General features: G+C 42.8%; 1 protein-coding gene across 2 annotated transcripts; it reads left to right on the forward strand.

Annotated features, from left to right (window-relative positions):
- Nucleotides 1-3120: 3120 nt before the first annotated feature.
- On the forward strand, nucleotides 3121-13692 carry LOC139558401 (putative tyrosine carboxypeptidase MATCAP2). 2 transcript variants are annotated; one of them, XM_071373498.1, is made up of 7 exons: nucleotides 3121-3480; nucleotides 4936-5705; nucleotides 7564-7707; nucleotides 9980-10112; nucleotides 10538-10843; nucleotides 11259-11356; nucleotides 12077-13692. In XM_071373498.1, the coding sequence occupies exons 1-7, from the start codon at nucleotides 3456-3458 to the stop codon at nucleotides 12242-12244; spliced, it is 1644 nt and encodes a 547-aa protein (XP_071229599.1). In that variant the 5' UTR covers nucleotides 3121-3455; the 3' UTR covers nucleotides 12245-13692. The 2 variants fall into 2 exon arrangements, with proteins under 2 accessions (XP_071229599.1, XP_071229600.1); XM_071373499.1 differs by having other exon boundaries at nucleotides 3373-3480; nucleotides 4940-5705; nucleotides 12077-12393.
- Nucleotides 13693-21451: the final 7759 nt, after the last annotated feature.

Below are 21451 nucleotides of genomic sequence, written 5' to 3' on the forward strand. Positions count from 1 at the left end.
TAAACATCAACTGTACTACTGATGCAAGAAGCTATGATACATCTTCCGGCGCCGACAGAGATGGCCGCCTCGCTTCGCGTTCTTAGGAAACTATGCAGTATTTTGTCACGGCTGTTGAAAGGAGAGGACCATGGTGCAGCGTGGTGTGCGTACATTTTATTTATTAAATCAAAATGACGCCGGACAAAACAATACACATTACAAAAACAAACCGTGAAGCTCAAAGGCTATGTGCCCTAAACAAAGTCAACTTCCCACAAACACAGGTGGAAAAAAGAGCTACCTAAGTATGGTTCCCAATCAGAGACAACGATAGACAGCTGTCCCTGATTGAGAACCATACCCGGCCAAAACATAGAAATAGAAAATCATAGAAACACAAAACATAGAATGCCCACCCCAACTCACGCCCTGACCAAACCAAAATAGAGACATACATAAAAAGGATCTCTAAGGTCAGGGCGTGACATATTATTTTTTTTATGTGTTATTTCTTACACTGTTACCCCAGGAAATCTTAAGTCTCATTACATACAGCCGGGAGGAACTATTGGATATAAGAGCAACATCAACTTACCAACATTACGACCAGGAATACGACTTTCCCGAAGCAGATCCTCTGTCTGGTCCATCACCCAGGACAATGGATCGGATCCCAGCAGGCAACCCAAAACAACGGCGCCGCAGAAGATTTTAAGTTGCAGTTTCTTTTCGGCAGAGCGGTCTTCTGGTCAGGCTCCGTAGACGGGCGCATCGCCCACCGCTCCGACTATACTACTAGCCAACGTCCAGTCTCTTGACAACAAAGTAGACAAAATCCGAGCAAGGGTTGCCTTCCAGAGGGACATCAGAGATTGTAACATTCTCTGTTTTACGGAAACATGGCTCACTCGGGATATGTTATCAGAGTTGGTACAGCCACCTGTACCAACAGTTTCTTCACGCATCGCGCCGACAGAAACAAACATCTCTCTGGTAAGAAGAAGGGCGGGGGTGTATGCCTTATGAATAACGAGTCGTGGTGTGATCATAACAACATACAGGAACCCAAGAGAATTCTCTTTGATTATAATCACAGTCGTGTACACCCCCCCAAGCAGACACCTCAACGGCCCTGAAAGAACTTCATTGGACTCTATGTAAACTGGAAACCACATATCCTGAGGATGCATTTATTGTAGCTGGGGATTTTAACAAGGCTAAGCTGAAAACAAGGCTCCCTAAATTTTATCACCATATCGAATGCGCGACCCGGGCTGGCAAAATTCTGGATCATTGTTACTCTGACTTTCGCGACGCATACAAAGCCACCCCTCGCCCTCGTTTCGATAAATCTGACCACGACTCTATTTTGTTGCTCCCAGCCTATATACAGAAACTAAAACAGGAAACGCCCGTGCTCAGGTCTGTTCAATGCTGGTCAGACCAATCTGATTCCACGCTTCAAGATTGCTTCGATCACATGGACTGGGATATGTTCCGGATAGCGTCGAACAACAACATTAATGTATACTCTGATTCGGTGAGCGAGTTTATTAGCAAGTGCATCGGTGATGTTGTACCAACAGCAACTATTAAAACCTTCCCCAACCAGAAACCGTGGATTGATGGCAGCATTCGCGCAAAACTGAAAGCGCGAACCACTGCTTTTAATCAGGGCAAGGCGACCGGAAACATGACCGAATACAAACAGTGTAGCTATTCCCCCCGCAAGGCAATCAAACAAGCTAAGCATCAGTATAGAAACAAAATAGAGTCGCAATTCAACGGCTCAGACACGAGAGGAATGTGGCAGGGTCTACAGTCAATCACGGACTACAAAAAGAAAACCAGCCCCTTCGCATACCCCGATGTCTTTCTCCCAGACAAACTAAACAACTTCTTCACTCGCTTTGAGGACAATACAGTGGCACCAACACGGCTCGCTACCAAAACCTGCGGACTCTCCTTTACCGCAGCCAACGTGAGCAAAACATTTAAACGTGTTAACCCTCGCAAGGCTGCAGGCCCAAACGGCATCCCTAGCCGCGTCCTCAGAGCATGCGCAGACCAGCTGGCTGGTGTGTTTACGGACATATTCAATCAATCCCTATCCCAGTCTGCTGTTCCCACATGCTTCAAGAGGGCCACCATTGTTCCTGTTCCCAAGAAAGCTAAGGTAACTGAGCTAAACGACTACCGCCCCGTAGCACTCACTTCCGTCATCATGAAGTGCTTTGAGAGACTAGTCAAGGATCATATCACCTCCACCATACCTGACACCCTAGACCCACTCCAATTTGCTTACCGCCCCAATAGGTCCACAGACGACGCAATCGCAATCACACTGCCCTAACCCAACTGGACAAGAGGAATACCTATGTAAGAATGCTGTTCATCGACTACAGCTCAGCATTTAACACCATAGTACCCTCCAAACTCGTCATTAAGCTCGAGACCCTGGGTCTCAACCCCGCCCTGTGCAACTGGGTCCTGGACTTTCTGACGGGCCGCCCCCAGGTGGTGAGGGTAGGAAACAACATCCCCACCCCGCTGATCCTCAACACTAAAGTGTATCTTTAATTCACAGTAGAATATTCATACTCGTAAATTCACTTTATGCTTTAAATCTTATTGAATGTATTCAAATGTCAAATTACAAGTTTGCGACCATTCTTAAATCTTTCACACATCATGATACAAACTTGCGAATCATACTTGCAACCATGAATCATAAATAATGTGTGATCACGAAATTCAAAATACAAACCCAGGTAGTTCTGTGCTTCTGTCATCATTATAATCCCATCATTCAAGGCCCTACCTTCAGTGAGACATAAGGAGGATGGAATTTGATCTGCCCGGTTAAATGAAGCATACGCTTTTCTTTATGCCATTGAGTCTGAGTCACAAATTTAAAACATGCAGAAATACATGGAATCAGATGAGCAGATATTGAATGAAGCTACATTTATGAAACAATTTGGTGGAATTTGTATGAGGTTTGGTTAAAAAAGTGAAAAACATAATACAAATATGTATAAACTGTAATGACACTTTGGAATAATATTAGTTGCAAAAAATCGAATCTCTTGTCTTTTTACTGAAAACGTCATCTCACAGAAGCACAATCGTTTCTGTGTGACGTTGCCTGGGCACCATGGAAACCGCTCTTAGCTTGAGTCATTTCGTTCTTCAGTCTCTATAACAGTTTGAGAGCTACAGGAGCTACATGAGTACGGAATGACTGATGACATTCTCAGTTAGCTGGCTATCTGTTATCGTTAGTTGACCATCTAGCTTGCTAGCTAGCTAATCTTGTTTAGTTTGATCTAGCTACCTTGTTAGGTTAGTGACAGTTGGTAAACTGGTTAGCTAGCTACATTAGCTAAGGTTACGTATTAGCTAGCTACTAGTTTTTTTGCTTGGAAGACGTTGTTGTCAAGAGGTGGTCCACAGAACAAAGACTCGAATCAATGCTCGAATCAATAAAAGTCACTGGTATGTATGCACTTCATCTGTGTATGACTTGAATTTGCTTGAATTAGCTAACATTAGCTTTCCAATTTGTCCAGAAAGCCAGCAACAACATAAACACACTGCACTTCAAACAGATCAAATGCTTATAATAAGTTGTGCTGCATATATGCTGAATTTCCACTCACTCTGAAACTGGCTGTTGTTTTGACACTCGTTCATTTTATGTTTTTAATAATAATAATGTATTACATTTTTAAAGCGCTTCTAGAGCAAAAAACAACAAGCACTAGTATCAGGACAGGTCAACAAATAGAGGCCAAGCTGAAAGCTGCATCCTCTGAAGATGGAGAGGGTCAGTTTATGGCTTGAGCAGAGTGAGCTGGTCAGAGAATGGTAGATGATGGTGCTGGAGTCTGCTGATGATCTTGTAGAGACATTATGGACATGTTAGACATTATAAAGCAGTCATAACGTACATGCTTAACTTTTCAAGCACCTTTCAAGACACCAAAAGGCACTTTTACATACACAAGATAAAAAATCTATAAAAGCACACATTTAAAAGAGTAAGCATATAAAAAGTACACCAACATTGTTATAACAAGTCTAACAATGCATTATTACTGTCAGTAGCTGTTGCAGTACTTGTTAGTACATTGACATGGTCAAGGGATATTTATCCATTGTTAATGTATTTGTTCCATGACCAGCTACTGACTCATCTTTTGGAATGATTCAGCTTGGGTACTGTTATCTGAAATGGTTTGTTTTGAAATCTGTTGTTGCCATGTGATCTGCTGAAGTCCTGAATTGGTTGAGTTGTTAGTGCAGTGGTTGCATAGCTTCCACGTCAGTGCTCCTGTCTGAACAAAGTAGTTATACACAGTGTGATGACGCTCCTGGTCAACCAGCCCATCTCACTGGATCACAGGACACAAGGCTATACACTAGGGCTGCTACCCTGTCAGACTCTGGAGACACGATGGGAACCATTTGGCGACACGCCTACATAACTGACTGTGCTTTGTGCATAATAGTCCCACTAAGGACTGCTGGTACAATTGCTATAAAGCTGTAACTGGAGAGGTTGTCAGAAATGTCCATTTGGATATGTCCATTTGAGGTCTATGCACTATGATTCTATGAAATGGAGGAGGATAGAAGCAGCCTTTATTGCCTTGTGGTGAGTGAGTCAGTGTTGCTCTGCAAACCCAAACTAATGATATCACCCTCTGAGCTATTGAATAATCCTCTATTGGGTTCTGTAAACAACACATGCACACATGACATAATTCACAGAAGTCTAGCTTTAGAGCTGAACTGGCTGCAGACTGAAGAAGCTCCTCTGTATCGTTCTGTAAGAGGATTAGTCTATGTACTGTTCAGTGAGTTAGTGAGAGAATCTAAAATAAGTAAGCTGCTGCGTCAGTATTACTGACTCAACCCTCGGTCAGTCATCATCACTTGTTGTTTCAGAAAGGCTCCATTGGCCAGAGATGGAGCAGTCTAAGAAGTACCTCCTGAGCTCGACAGTGCCGGTAAAGATGGAGATCTCTAAGAAGTACTCAAGCCCCACTGTGCCGGACAAGCAGCCTCTGAGCCCCACTCAGGTGTGCCTGGAGAAGCTGTCCTCCAGCATCCTCAAGGACCTCTTCACCACAGGAACCAGCAGCTACAATGTGCTCCTGCAGGGCGAGGAGGAGGAGAGACAGAGCCCAAAGCACTCCCCGTACCGCAGGCCCAAGAAGACTGTGAGATGTGCCTCTACATCCAGCAGGTCACATGATAACCACCGCCATCCGTCTGTAACTCCTCTGTTACTGTTGGGCCAGCAGGGCAGCGGAGACACCAGGGACACCAGGCACTCCTCCCACCACCATGTCTTCTCCTCCGCCTCAGGGGGCTTCGCCAGCGGACAAAAGGCAGCCCACAGCATCACGGTCCTGGGTAGCACCATGGGCCTGTCCCCCCGCCCTGTTGCCTGGCCACGGAAGACCTGCTTTTCCAGCTCACCCCGTACCAAGCTGCCCTCGCTGCCCAGAGGAGGGGCAATGCGGGAAGGGGAGAACGCCGGAATCAAGAAGCTTTGCATCCTCACTGCCATCAAGCCATCCAACGTGGAGAAGGAGAAGGTGAAGTTCTTCAAGTCTGACTTTAGCTACAATCCTCAGTTTGAGTACAGCAACCCCGTGTCTCCGCTGGTGCTGGCTCGCCACAACAATGCCTCCGACCGCTTCCTGACACAGGTGAGACACATGTCAATTAAGTAATAGTGTTTTTTTGGGCCATTTTAAACCATAAATCTCCCTACACATCAGCTATAACAGTGGAGAGGTGAGGAGCGAATTATCATGCCAATTACTGTTACAGGTAAGTCTAAGGACAGGAGACAAGTTTTATACAACTAAGGCAAGAGGTAGACTAGGCACAACAAACATTAAGCACTTCCAGAGGTCGGTACAGATGACCTACCCTGTCCTAAACCATGTCCCAAGTGCCCAATGCTACTGCTGAGCCGGCTGATTTTAAATAGTGAGGCACATTGTGCCGGGGTCAAGCCCAGAGCCTGTGGCCTAACAATTTCTCTCTGCCAATCCTCTTATTCTCCCAGGACTGAGCTGAAGTAAATCTGCCCACTCAGTGAAAGCCACGTAGCCAGGCAGCAGACAAACCCTGACAGACAAGCTTGGATAGATTAGTTGGGGGGAAAAGTGCCTTAAAACTCAAGCTTAGCACACCAGTCAGGGGGTGGAAAGAGACACCAGTGCTCTCTCTGTCTGAGCTGTAGTCTGGAGATCTATCCACATTAGTATTTATCAAATGGCTATCCACATTAGCCCTTATTCTGGCCAGATAGCCAACAAGCTACTCTAACAACAGATCAATAGCTGAGTGAGTATGTTAAAAGTCATGTTGTGATTACCCCAACAAGAGAGACAAGCGAAATCAGACATCGTAAAGGTTATTGGATACATGAATATTACTGAACATCTTTGTACCTCACACAATAGTTAGTGGAGCTACAAGAATGAATTGAGGGAGAAATCAATTTCCAATAAAATATTCTTTCAAGCACTACTGTAAATCACAGTGATTGTACTAGGTAGCCTGCTGTCTAACATATAGTTCAGTAGAATGAATAGAATGTAGTCTGGTCTAGTGTTTTGAGTGCGGTTGGAACCTAATAGCAACCCCTATGGTGTTCTGTTGCGTGATTGCTATCTGGGTAACACTAGTATACCGATAGGAACCTATGGCAGCCTCTTTTGTTGAGTGAAGACTACAGAAAATGTAGGTAATGTGATCCTGTGGTGGACATTGCCGTTTGTGCTATTATGTTTACTTTCTTCCACTCCTGGTATTAGTATCGTTTTACACATTCCCATTGTGTATAACTGTGTGGCCATTCACTACACTGATGTAGAATAGAACCCCTTTTTTTGTTTTGATCCTCAATGCTGACAATCAACTGTTATTAAACTTCAGATGATGAAACACAAATTAGCCTATCTGCCCAACTTCATGTTGTTTAGGCTACCTCGTGCAGTAATCTTAACCCTGATAAGCTTCAGGAACTCATTTACACTGTGTGACTTCAACAGCTAATTGTACTATTGCGTAACAACTCCAGTTACTGTACATTTAACAGAACTGACTCGATTTCCGGTCTCTACTTGATCTCTATGGCGTGTGCGCTGGGGCGAGAGAGAGGATGATCTCTGTAATGATCTGTAGGGAGTAGGGACTGTCTCTATTAGGCCTAGTCCACAGCCCTGACCACACCACAGAGAGAAGAAAGAAAGCACTGTCCTGCCCTGGCCTTGCCACCTGACAAAACAACTCCAAGTGCTATTCCTAAAAGGGAGCTATTTATGTATATAGCCTAATCATAGATAGCTCTTTGCTATGCAGTATATCCCTCCAAACAAATCAACTGAAGGATGAGTCAAGTTCTTGTTATTTCCCTCAATATCATCTGAACACAAGTTGTACTCCTGAACTGAATCAAGCCTTTGTAGCTGTATCCTCACTGAGATAACACCTAAGTCCCTCATTAGATTTTAGCGTAATGTTTTCTGTCATTGTGTTTCTCTCCCCCTACAGGCGGTGCGTATCATGGAGTTGGCCCTCCAGAAGTATGGGAATTATGAGAAGTTTGAGCAAGCCACAGGAGGCAACCTGCTCACCAAGTGCCGTATCTGGTACCTGGTCAAGAAGTACATGGAAAAGGAGGGTTGTATTGGGGAGGTGAGAGGACATGGGCCAGCTGGAGTAATCTGATTCTAGAACTGTGGTCAAGGGCAACTTTTACCTGGAAAATGGTAGAAGGAACCCCTTACCACAGATCCAGGGTCAACTACAGCACCTTCAGAAAGGATTCACACCACTTGACTTTTTCCACATTTTGTTGTGTTACAGCCTGAATTTAAAATAGATTAAATATATATTTTTTGTCACTGGCCTACACACAATACTACATAATGTCAAAGTGGAATTATGTTTTTAGAAGTCTTGAGTCAATAAGTATTCAACCCCTCTGTTGTGGCAAGACTAAATAAGTTCAGGAGTAAAAATGTGCATAAAAGTCACGTAATAAGTTGCATGGACTCTGTGTGCAATAATAGTGTTTAACATAATATCTCTGTACCCCACACATACAATTATCGGTCCCTCAGTCGAGCAGTGAATTTCAAACACAGATTCAACCACAAAGACTAGGGAGGTTTTCCAATGCCTCACAAAGAAAGGCACCTATTGGTAGATGGGTAAAAAAATAAAAGCAGACATTGAATATCCCTTTGAGCATGGAGAATCAATGGATTCAATGGAGATCAATACACCCAGTCACTACAAAGATACAGGCGTCCTTCCTAACTCAGTTGCCGGAGAGGAAGGAAACCGCCCATGGATTTCACCATGGGGCCAATTATTATTATTATTATATATTTTTTTTTACCTTTATTTAACTAGGCAAGTCAGTTAAGAACAAATTCTTATTTACAATGATGACCTACCAAAAGGCAAAAGGCCTTCTGCGGGGATGGGGGATTCAAAATAAATAAAATAAAAATATAGGACAAAACACACATCACGACAAGAGAGACAACACTACATAAAGAGAGACCTAAGACAACAACATAGCATGGCAGCAACACATGACAACACAGCATGGTAGCAACACAACATGACAACAAAATGATAGAAACACAACATGGCAGCAGCACAACATGGTAGCAGCACAAAAGAGGGTACAAACATTGTTGGGCACAGACAACAGCACAAAGGGAAAGAAGGTAGAGACAACATGATTGAGTCTTTGAATGAAGAGATTGAGATAAAGCTGTCCAGCTTGAGTGTTTGTTGCAGCTTGTTCCAGTTGCTAGCTGCAGCGAACTGAAAAGACAAGCGATCCAGAGATATGTGTGCTTTGGGCTCCTTTTTAACTGAATGTGACTGGCAGAACGTGTGTTGTATGTGGAGGATGAGGGCTGCAGTAGATATCTCAGAAATGGGGGAGTGAGGCCTAAGAGGGTTTTATAAATAAGCATCAACCAGTGGGTCTTGCGACAGGTTTACAGAGATGACCAGTTTACAGAGGAGTATAGAGTGCAGTGATGTGTCCAAAAAGGAGCATTGGTGGCAAATCTGATGGCCGAATGGTAAAGAACATATATTTTGGTGACTTGGTGACCAATGATGACTTTAAAAGAGTTGAATTGCTGTGATAGGAGAAAACTGAGGATGAATCAACAACATTGTAGTTACTCTACAATACTAACCTAATTGACAGAGGGGAAAGAAGGAAGCCTGTACAGAATAGTGTTGACTCAGGGGTGTGAATACTTATGTAAATGAGATATTTCTGTATTTCATTTAAATACATTTGCAAAAACTAAAAACATGTTTTCACTTTGTCGTTATTGGGTAAAATATATTTAATCTATTTTTAATTCAGGCTGTAACACAACAAAATGTGGTATAAGTCAAGGGGTATGAATGCTTTCTGAAGGCACTGTATGTTCATCCATCTAATGGTTATGTCAGAGAGCAGTTCCCAGGTGTACCATGGCTATAAAAGCACAGCCACACAGATACATTAGAAGGATGACATCCCCGACGTGACCGGCAACTTGTACAAGGTTTCCATTTCCATGAGCACATCCGCTTTACAGCCCTGTTGTTTTTGTTGAATAAATGAATAATAACTTCTGACACATTCTGAGCCATGAATGTCATAGAGACCATGGGAAACAGACATAATAAAATACCACTCTGCCTGCCTGGTTCATCTTGTTCCTCCTAAATCTCCCAAAAGAACAAACCCCCTAAGATCAATATAATTAACATTCTGCACACCCCAATCATAACAATTCCCACATAGTAACCCCATATTCTGCTATGGTACCGTAGCGCTTATTAAGGTAGACGTTTCTTAACCACATATCTCTATGTGGTGTCTTTGCCAGATAGTGCTCCATATAAAGTGAGTCTCAACATCTCTCCCTCTCTCTGTTGTCAGATAGTGGTCAACGTGACAGACGACCTCCTCTCCAGAGCGTCCATGACGGTGGTGAACAGCCGGCCCACTCTGACCATCAACATTGCCACAGCCCGGGAACACTGGTTGGAGGGCATGCTACGACACGAGATCGGTTGGTACTATAACTCCATTATACCTCTAGGGGTGCTTAGTTTTGTCAAGAGGTGCACAAATCCCAGTGTTTGTTCCAGTATTGCAGCCACACAGTAATGTATTTCAAGGGTAACATAATGCACACAGTTGTCCTGGATCAGGGAGAATGGGTCAGAAGTGCTAGGTGCAAAATATGTATTGGTTGATAAGAGGCACTTCCACAACCACAGCACATTTAAATGAACACAATCATTACTCATGGTCCTGGACCACTCAATACTGAACTTGCTGTTCGCTCGCAGTAATTCACCGGCCCACTAGTCTGCTCTGCTGTACTCAGCAGCACTGTTATTTTTTCTAGGATGAGGTCAGCTTGGGACTCTTCACCCTGTTGGTGAAATATAGCCACTGCGATCATTTCGTGTGTCTGTGCCCTCTGCCCAGGCACACACTACTTCCGGGGCATCAACAACGCCCAGCAGCCGTGGAACAGCGGAGTCGGCAGGAAGAAGCACAACCTCCGACCTTTGAACCCCACGGAGGAGGGGCTGGCCAGCATCCATTCTGTCCTGTTCCGTAAGGACCCTACCCTGTGGAGGGCTGCCTTGCTCTACTACACTGTGTACCAGGCCAGCCGCATGTCCTTCTCTCAGCTGTTCCACAGCCTGGGACGCTTTGTCCAGGACCCCAACACACGCTGGGACTATTGTGTACGAGCCAAGAGGGGACAGACCAACACCGCACAGCCAGGTAACTAACACAGACACAACCGTTTGTTCACACGCTCATCCAGATGTAGTATCTTCATTTGAGCCGGTTTGCTACAGCAGGAAAATAATCCTACAGCAACAGGAAATGTGAATTATTATGTGGATTATAATTAATGGACATTTTTGTAGGAGTCGATACATCTTTCGTAAGGAAAAATCAAGTCTGAAATTTGAAGGTGTAAATTGCAAACTTCAGAAGCCTTTTTAAACCTCCGATACACTACACGTTCTAAATGTTCTGCATTGCAGGAAAGTTCTCCTGCTTTTCCTCCTACTGGAGTCAGCATTTTCTACCAGGCCTTGGCTGCTTTTAACTTCTGATGTAATGAATGTGGACTTGGCTGTTTCAGTACGTACTGATGTCATCTCCATGGGCTTGTTGTTGTATATTTCAGGTTGTTTCAGTAAGGACCAGGTTTACCTGGATGGCATCCTGAAGATCCTGAGACACAGAGAGAAGATTGACTTCCAGCTGCTAATGTCCTTGGGGAAGGTGGGTAACAGGGGGTCTGTTTAATATATCAGACTAGGACCCATAGACATAGCAAGAGTAGGTTTATCAGGAGGCTGCCTAACCTGCATCATTTGCCTTTTTGTGCGTAATGATTATTTTTCAAAGGGTGTGCATTACACTGCAGACAGGAGACACAAAGGCGATGTGTTTGACTGCACAGCTTTCGTATTGCTCTCCTCTCTCCTTCACCATAACTACAATGCCTATTTGCACATGAATTTAAATGAGATGCCAGGCTGAAAAAGCTTACGTAAATACAGCAGTATGAGGAGAAAGCAGAGCAGACCATATTATTACTTCAGGCATAGAGAGGGAACACATGACTTAATGTGTTTCACACAGATGGGCTTCCAGTGTTACTGCTGTCTGTTCTAGGCATATCTGTATAGCACAGGTGGCCAACTCTCCTCCTAGAGAGCTACTTGGTATGCAGGCTTTTGTTCCTGCCCTGCTCTAGCACATCTGATTCTAATGAGCTGCTCATCAGAGCATGGATTCGCAGTTCCTGGTGTGTTAGAGTAGGGCTGGAACAAAAGCCTGCCTGGAGGAGAGTTGGCCAGTGGCACTCCCTGCTGAATAGAAACCTGCTTGTATTACATTATTCCATCTTGATTGTTTCTGTCTATCTGATGTTTTTGTTTGCTTGTTCTAAAACAAATTAGCATGATCTCGATTGTTTCTGTCTGTCTGCTTGACCAGGTGTCGTACGAGGACGTGGATCGGCTGAAAGGCCTGGCGCAGATGGAGCCCGTGAGGATACCTCACTTCCTGCAGGACACAGCGTGCTACGCTGAACAGCTGGAGAAGATTATGGAGGTCAACCAGCTGACTGACGAGGAGCTCGGGGTGCTCATCCGAGAGGACTAGTGGGCCTGCACACTCAGTTACTCCAGCACATAGCTTTTATAGGTTAACAGCAACCGGACCAAGATCCATTTGGGATTGAAACGTTTTGTAAATAACAAAGGCATAGAGGTTGTTATAAAGGTATGTGTTGGAGTATGTGAGTGTGCGGGTTCTTCTGTCCCAGTACCCCATGAAAAGTGACCATATGCTCCTCATCTGAGCATACCCAGAAAGAAGTGACACCTGACCCTCCAGCATGCCACACTTCCACCGAGCTACTGAGCTACCGAAACCTCATTAAAGTCAGTGACATCATTCACAGTGACAACCCTGCATCTCTCACTACCATCCACAACAGGTAAAATGGCATATGATGTCATGATGATGTAGTTTCCTGGTTGAAAACGGGTTTTCTACCACGTATGGTAGCTGTGTGACGTGACATGACTTGTGCAGCGTACTGTATTGTATGTAGGGTTTCCCTCTCCATCTCTCTCTTGCACCCCAAAGCTAAGTGCACTTCTATTTTCAATCTTCTGTTCCAAAAACTAATGGGTTCCTATGCTTTTACTGTGCCCTTGGTTGGTTGCTGTTCTGATAGTTGATGTTCAGGGAATTACCCATGAACCAGAGAGAGTGTGTGGTTGTCAGGATCGGGCTGCAGTATGAGACATACAGGAGAGAGATGGCTATGGTATCATAAAAGCACAACACTGATTCATGATGTGCCAGGTCACAGTGGAGGAAGGCATGTGGAAGAGGCAACCTAACGAAGCACAAGACAGCAGCATAGTGCTGAGATAGTAGGATTGTGATAGCATAGAAGTGCATTGTGGATCATATGTATTTGTGCCCCGTTGAGGTTACCTTGGTGCAGCAGCATCAATCCCTACAAACACCCACCGTCTTAAGATTTGCACTTTTCTCTCCAGAATTTATAACCTTTCACCTATGAACTTTGAACTGCTTTGTTTCTGTCAGTTTCCTTAGAGATAACCTTATAACCTTACACTGATGAACTTTCCTTGCTGCATTTTAAAACCAACCAATAGGCCTATTGTTTTTAAAGGCACAGTACAACAGTAATATTGTACTGTAATGTTTTTCTCCGTTTGTCAAACATGATTGACAGGTTGTTGATGTTCTTGCTTTTGGTACATGTTATGAGAACTGAACACTGTGATATTTGATAAATATTGTTCTATTGACACTTCCACCAAGCCTGGTCCTAGATCAGTTTGTGCCGTCTTGCCAATAGTTATTTCCAATGACCATAGGAGTTGGCAGGACAGCACAAACTGATCTGATCTGTAGGTAGCATGTTTGCTGCCGATACTTCACCACAAATGGCCCTGGGCAGATCCAACTGTATGATGAGCACTATGTATTGTATTGTACTGTATTTTAATACCTCCTGATGTTCACTGAAGCCCTGGGAAACCCTAATAAAGTGGATCCATCACCTTGGAGATTGACTTTGTGTTTCTGTCTGTTCTCAATCTGAGGAAAGAGGTGTTGCCGTCACCTTGTCGCTTCATTAATCTCCGGTTTCGCTGTGAAACTTGACTCCATTGTGGCTCTGTGTTTATTGGCACCTACATGCTGGACAATAGGCCTCTGTCTACACGGATCACCAACAAGAACATGGCCTCTTATCCTGGGTGTCCACTCTGCTCCATAGAACCTGGGTCGTATTCACTAGGCATGAAATGGAAGAAAACAGGCTGAAACAGGGAGGTACTATCTGAACTTGTCCAATAAGAAATGCTTGTTTTAATTTTCTGTTGCAGAACGTTCTTAAACGTTTTTCTACGGGTGTGCCCTGATTTGTTAAACGAATAGGTGCTTGTCCTACTTGAGACAACTTCATAGTGTGGGCTGGTCAGGAGGTGTTTTCTATGGTTAGATATGGGTGTTTATCAGTGGAGGCGGCTGAGGGGAGGATGGCTCATAATAATAGCTGGAATGGAGTCAATGGAATGGTATCCACCACATGCATGTGTTTGATACCATTCCATTGACTACATTTCAGCCATTATTTTGAGCCATCCTCCCCTCAGCAGCCTTCACCGGTGTTTATAGTCTATCGGTCAAGCTTGACCTGGCTGTTATTGTGTTATACTACTAACAATGGAATCAGGTTCATTTTAACATGGAAACCAGATGATAAATGTATGAGATTCTATTTTTTACGCAAGACAATGTCAAAAGCCAAGTTCCTAAACATTCTGAGACAGTTTTTCTTTTGTTAGGGCATGTTTCACATGGCTTGGAAGCCAACCATAAATATTTCACAGAGCCATTTTGTTTTAGAAGCTTGTCTGGTAGAAGTGAGTTAATTAAATGTTTGTAGGACAGGTGTGACAGCTGATGTGTGGGTGGGCTCAATGAGAGGAAGCCTCTGCAGTCCACATCTTTCACCGCTAGAGGGCAGTCCCATCCACTACTTTCTCCATAGCTCTATTCGGCAGTGATATGATTAGACTATGATATGTGAAATCACTTAAAAACGGAAGAAAGCGGCGACTCAACTCCCAACATCATATACCAATGATGAAAGTAGAATTATGAACATTACAAAAGGTGCATTTTACTTTAAACACATTCCATCCTAATGTGACAGAGCCAGTATTGACCGATAGTAACCATACTCTTAGTGAGGATATGCTTGTATACATGACATCACAGACCGAAGGTTCCTTCTAAACTTCCTCATCCTGTAATACATGATGCTGACAGTGATGTAACCATAGCAACAGAGGATGTAACATCCCCCAAGCACAGTTCACTCCGACATGTGCCACTGAAAGAAGAACTTGGCTGAACTGAAACGGATAAGCTGTCTCAAGAGCAGAGCTCGACACTTTCCAGGCACACTTACCTTCAGGATGTCACAGCTTCCAAAATAGGAACCTCAGAGATGAATAGTCCTTATTTTCACATGAATCATCTGGTTGGAAAGCCAGGTCTACTTTTTTAGGATACTGATAAAGAACAATCTTAAATGTCTGCCCACATGACAAAATACTACAGTTTACTATAGAATACTACAATACTTACTATAGAATTATAACAGAAACTGTAGTATACTGTAGAATACTATACTACACACTGTAGGATCCACTGATCATGTGTATTGTAGTACTTACTATAGAATGTTGTAGTATACTGTAGAATACTATAGTAAATACTACAGTGCTATCTGCAAAAAAACTGTAGTAAATACTACAATAAGGTCTGCAAAAACACTGCACTTTTATAACTATAGTACCACACTACAGTGTTTCATTTGCATATACACTGCCAGTTCCCCTCCCCTATATCGCAGTTTGAGCCACCAACAAGTGAGAAACCTACATGCTATGTATAGACCATATATTGTGTTCCCTGAATGAACCTAAATATGCTGCACTGTACGCAAATTCTGAAACAATGTCTACTCTGGAAAAAAATTCAACTATAGTAGGCCTATTTATAGTGGTAGCCAACACACTTCAATGCAAAAGATCAACTGTCTGTTCACCTGTTCTACTACTATTCTACTATATGTTATAAACCTCGCTCCCTTTCGGATGCATAGAGCAAAAACTTGAAATTATAATAGCCTATCTAATAGGCCCAATTAAATGAGATGTGCTCATGGTAATTTGTTGTATGGCTACTTCAGAAATATGAACTTATCATAGCCAGAAAAGGTGCAATGGTTATGATATACACTGAATTTACAAAACATTAAGAACACCTTCCTAATATCGAGTTGCACTCCCCATTTTGCCCTCAGAACAGCCTCAATTCGTGGACGCATGGTGTCGAAAATGTTCCACGGGGATGCTGGCCCATGTTGACTCCAATCCTTCCCACAGTTGTGTCAAGTTGGCTGGATGTCCTTTGGGTGATGACCCATTTTTGATACATACGGGAAACTGTTGAGCTTGAAAAACCCAGCAGCATTGCAGTTCTGGCTAACCTAGTCTCAGTGCATTTCGTATTATTCTGTATGTAAATCTGTACGTAGACCATCCATTTAATATATGTTACGTTTCGTATGGTATGTATTAATTTGTGGATGTCCATCATCCATTTCATATGATTTGTTACGAATTACAATTTGTATGGTATTTTACGAATTTGCAACTAGTTAGCATGTTAGCTAACTCCTCCCCTAACCATAACCTTAACCCTTTAACCTAGCCATCTAGCTAATGTTAGCGACAACATATTGGAATTCGTAACATATCACACATTTTTCAAGTACATAACATATTTAGCAAAATAGCTAAAAAGTAGTAAGTAGTTGAAAAGTTGCTAATTAGCTAAAATACTAAAGTTGTCCATGACGAGATTTGAACACACAACCTTTGGGTTGCTAGATCTTCAAGTTATATGCCCACCCACCTTTCATTTTTGCCTTAAATAGCCTTTTGTCTTAAGAATTTTAAATGGATTCCATTGAGATTGTATCACTGGCTGACACACAACACCCCATAATGTCAAAGTGGAAGTATGTTTTTAGATTATTTTTTTTTTTACAAATGAATGAAAAATGAAAAGCTGAAACGTCTTAAGTCAATAAGAATTCAACTCCTTTGTTATGGCAAGCCTACATCAATTCAGGAGTAAAAATGTGCTTAACATGATTTTTTAATGACTTTCTGTACCCCACACATACAATTATCTGTAAGTGGCTGCATCATGATATGGGTATGCTTGTCATTGACAAGAACTAGGGAGTTTTTTTCACAGGGTGCAACTTCACTTTTAGAAGTGGGAGGGGGGGCATTTAAAAACAATCCAGTTGGATAAACACTCCAAACAGCCTCCCGACCGCTCGGAGGCGTCCGCATGGTCCAAAAGCACACCGTTGCTTTGTTTTGTATCACATTCTAATGATAAAACTGGGAGGGACAAAAATGCAATTTCAGAATGTCCCCCCGTCCCCAGTGAAAGTTATGCCCCGTTTTTTTTGGTTGATAAATAGCTGAGCTAAGCACAGGCAAAATCCTGGAGTTAAACCTGGTTCAGTCTGCTTTCCAACAGACACTGGGAGACAGATTCACCTTTCAGCAGGACAATAACCGGAAACACAAAGACAAATAAACTGGAGTTGCTTACCAAGACGACATTGGATGTTCCTGAGTGGTCTAGTTACAGTTTTGGCTTAAATCAGCTTGAAACTCTATGGCAACACTTTAAAATGGCTGTCTAGCAATGATAAACAACAAACATGACAGAACTTGAAGATTTTTTTCAATAATGTGCAAATATTGTACAATCCAGGTGTGCAAAGCTCATAGAGTCTTACCCAGAAAGACTCACAGCTGTAATCGCTGCCAAAGGTGATTCTAACATGTATTTAGTCAGGGGATTGAACACTGTAGTTCAGAGATCAGTGTGTGTGTGTGTGTGTGTGTGCCCATACTGTATCCTATCTTCAACTGGACAGACAGTGTTGGAAGGAGCTAGTAATTGGTTGCCGGGCTCCATGTCAAGTTGCCTCACTTCAGTTTTACGCACTTATTTATGGCACTGCCTACTCCTGATGATTCGTTTTTCAAATCATATGAGCAAAAAATATTTAGCTTTATCTGGGATGCTAAACCAGACAAAATAAAGCATTCCTATCTATATAATGAATAGGGTGGGTTGAGATGGTTAAATATAAAAGCACTTAACCTCTCTCTAAAAGCTTCACTTATACAAAAGTTTTACTTGAACGCAAAATGGTTCTGAAGTAGATTACTAAGAAAAGCTCATCCATTTAAAAAAAAAATGCCTTTTTGTCTTTGTGCAGATTGCTGTGTCTCATTTTCGATTAATTGAAAATGACACTTTTTTCAAACAAGCATTGCAGAGCTGGCTACAATTTCAATTTCATCTCCCTGAAAAGATAGAACAAATATTATGGCTGAACTCAAATGTGCTGGTTGATAAAATACCTGTATTTATGGGAAAGATGTTTGAAAAGGGTATTTTGTTCTTAAATGATATTGTAAATTGGAATGGTAGAGTTATGTCTTTCATGGAGTTATCAAAATTGTACGGGAAGGTCTGCTCATTCCAAGAGTACAAACAATTGATTACAGCATTATCCCAAAAATAGAGGAGGCAGGTGGCAGCGGGAGGAGATAGGGAACTGGTCTTTCTGCCAAATATAAAGGATCAAAACTGGCAGAGGAATAAAAATAGCATAAATAGGAAAGTATACCAGTTTCATTTGAGGTCCAGTATGTTGACAACTGTGCCACGCAGATTGCAAAATAGTTGGGATCCGATTCCATGGTACAGGGTGTGTGAGTTAATATATAAAATGACACAAGATTCAAGACTTCATGCTTTTCAGCTAAAATTATTATATAGAATTCTTGCCACGAACAAAATGTTGAATATTTAGAGCGCAAAATCATCGAAGCTCTGCAGATTTGGTTGTGAGGATACAGAATCAATAGACCATTTATTTTGGTATTGCCCTCAGGTAGCCTGTTTCTGGTCTCAGGTTCAGGAATGGCTGAAAATGCAAAACATTGATCTAAAATTGACCCTAGAAATAGTACTGTTAGGAGATCTGGAGAGACCGGGTCACTCAATTACTAATATACTAATACTCTAAGTAAAAGTATTTATCTATCTTCAACTCGCAATCTGTGGATTCTATTCGATTAGATAGAAATTGTACGTTACACATCACCGCATAGTTGAAAGATATATGTTGCGTAGAAATCCAAAGTGGGTGGCCAGCAGAGATGGGTGGGATGTGCTGAGGGAAGCTGAGGGTTGGGATGTGGAATTGGAGACAGGTGGGAGTGGAGTTGCTGGGCGGGAGATAGAATGATGGTCAAATATAAAAGTATAAAAAATAAAACATAATAAAAAGTCTGAATGACAATGAGGGGCAGTGTTTTTACAGCTAATGCTGATTTGCCTGAGGCTGATGCAGTGCAGGTGTTTGTACACATGCATATACACACACTCTCATTCAAATACACACATACACGGACACATACACATGTAAATAGTGCCAGACATGCACTCAAACATATACAGTTGACCTTGCTGTTATGGTTTTAGTTGTCCTTGATGTCCTTTGTTTTTTGGCATTATTTTCTCGGTTGTTGGCGCACTGGGGGTTTCTTGGGGGTGGGGAATGGAATACATTTAATTGTTTATTATTTTTTCTTGGGGGGGGGGGGGACTGTGGGAGGGGTCTCGGATGGTTGAGGGGCAGCTATTGGGGAACTTGGAGGGTTCGGGTCCCCGTTTTTGGCCTTGTGGGAGATCTGTTGACATGCACTTGAGCAGGGCATTGACCCTGGATGCTTCGGTGTATCGATCTAAATGGGAGTCTGTTGGATGACTGGTGTAGTTGTTGAGCGGCTTCACTGCAAGTATATTGTATGTTTTGGATAGTCAATTAAAAAATTGTCTCACTTCCAACACACACACGCAAAGAGCCTGTTTACATAATTAAATAGAGCAGCTTTTAATTGCTTCAACAGCTAAGCTCCAGCCTCCCATTTCCCTCACGGAGTTAAATGTACCAGTATTACTGTGCATCAGTGTGCAAGCTATAGGCTACAGCTACGTTATGTACAGTGCATTCAGAAAGTATTCAGACCCCATGACTTTTTCCACATTTAGTTACATTACAGCCTTATCCTAAAATGGATTATTCTTTCCCATCAATCTACACACAATATCCCATAATGACTAAGCAAAAACATATTTTTTTGCAAATATATAACAACTTACTCAGTACTTTGTTGAAGCATCTTTGGCAGCGATTACAGCCTTGAGTCTTCTTGGGTATTACGCTACAAGCTTGACACACCTGTATTTGGGGAGTTTCTCCCATTCTTCTCTGCAGATCCTCTCAAGCTCTGTCAGGTTGGATGGGAAGCGTTGCTGCACAGCTATTTTCAGGTCTCTCCAGAGATGTTCGATTGGGCTCAAGTCCGGGCTCTGGCTGGGCCACTCAAAGACATTCAGAGACTTGTCCTGAAGCCACTCCTGCATGGTCTTGGCTGTGTGCTTAGGGTTGTTGTCCTGTTGGAAGGTGAACCTTCACCCCAATCGGAGGTCCTGAGCAGGTTTTCCATCAAGGATCTCTCTGTACTTTGCTCCGTTCATCTTTCCCTAGATCCTGTCTAGTCTCCCAGTTCCTGCCGCTGAAAAACCTCCCCACAGCATGATAACTGTAGGGATGGTGCCAGGTTTCCTCCAGATGTGACGCTTAGCATTCAGGTCAAAGAGTTCAATCTTGGTTTCATCAGATCAAAGAATCTTGTTTCTCATGGTCGGAGTCCTTTAGGTGCCTTTTGGCAAACGCCAAGTGGGCTGTCATGTGCCTTTTACAGAGTAGTGGCTTCCGTCTAGCATAAAGGCCTGAGTGCTGCGAGGTTGGCTGTCCTCCTTGAAGGTTCTCCAATCTCCACGGAGGCACTCTGGAGCTCTGTCAGAGTAAGCATCGGGTTATTGGTCACCTCCCTGACCAAGGCCCTTCTCCCCCGATTGCTCAGTTTGGCCGATCGGCCAGCTCTAGGAAGAGTCTTGGTGATTCCAAACTTCTTCCATTTAAGAATGATGGAGGCCACTGTGTTGTTGGGGACCTTCAATGCTGCAGAAATGTTTTGGTACCCTTCCCCAGATCTCTACCTCGACACAATCCTGTCTCGGAGCTCTACGGACAATTCCTTCGACCTCATGGCTTGGTTTTTGCTCTGACATGCACTGTCATCTGTGGGACCTTATATAGACAGGTCTGTGCCTTTCCAAATCATGTCCAATCGAGATGTCCACAGGTGGACTCCATTCAAGTTATAGAAACATCTCTAGGATGAGCAATTGAAACAGGATGCACCTGAGCTCAATTGAGTCTCATAGGGTCTGAATACTTATGTAAATATATATATTTTTTTATAAATGTACAACAATTCTAAAAGCCTGTTTACACTTTGTCATTATGGGGTGTTGTGTGTAGATTGTCATTATGGGGTATTGTGTGTAGATTGATTAAATTAATTTTTTTCCTCAGCAATTATAGAATAAGGCTGTAACGTAACAAAATGTGGGAAAAAGGGGTAAGAATACTTTCCAAATACACTGTAGGTCACAGGCACAAGTACACCAAAATCATGAGAAATTCACATTAGTTGTGTTTGCTTGTATCATATTGTGTTGAACATGCTAGGGTTCTAGTGGTTGGATCTCATATTAAACATGAGCACAGAAAGG

This window comes from Salvelinus alpinus, chromosome 29 (assembly GCF_045679555.1).
Source record: "Salvelinus alpinus chromosome 29, SLU_Salpinus.1, whole genome shotgun sequence".
Lineage (NCBI taxonomy): Eukaryota > Metazoa > Chordata > Actinopteri > Salmoniformes > Salmonidae > Salvelinus > Salvelinus alpinus.

Bases quoted from the DNA above. Each gene is read 5' to 3' on its own strand.
- LOC139558401 (XM_071373498.1), top strand. From the start codon at position 3,456: ATGCTCGAATCAATAAAAGTCACTG. The intron at 5,706-7,563 runs GTGAGACACATG...CTCCCCCTACAG, and splicing joins CCGACCGCTTCCTGACACAG to GCGGTGCGTATCATGGAGTT. The intron at 10,113-10,537 runs GTTGGTACTATA...CCCTCTGCCCAG, and splicing joins CATGCTACGACACGAGATCG to GCACACACTACTTCCGGGGC.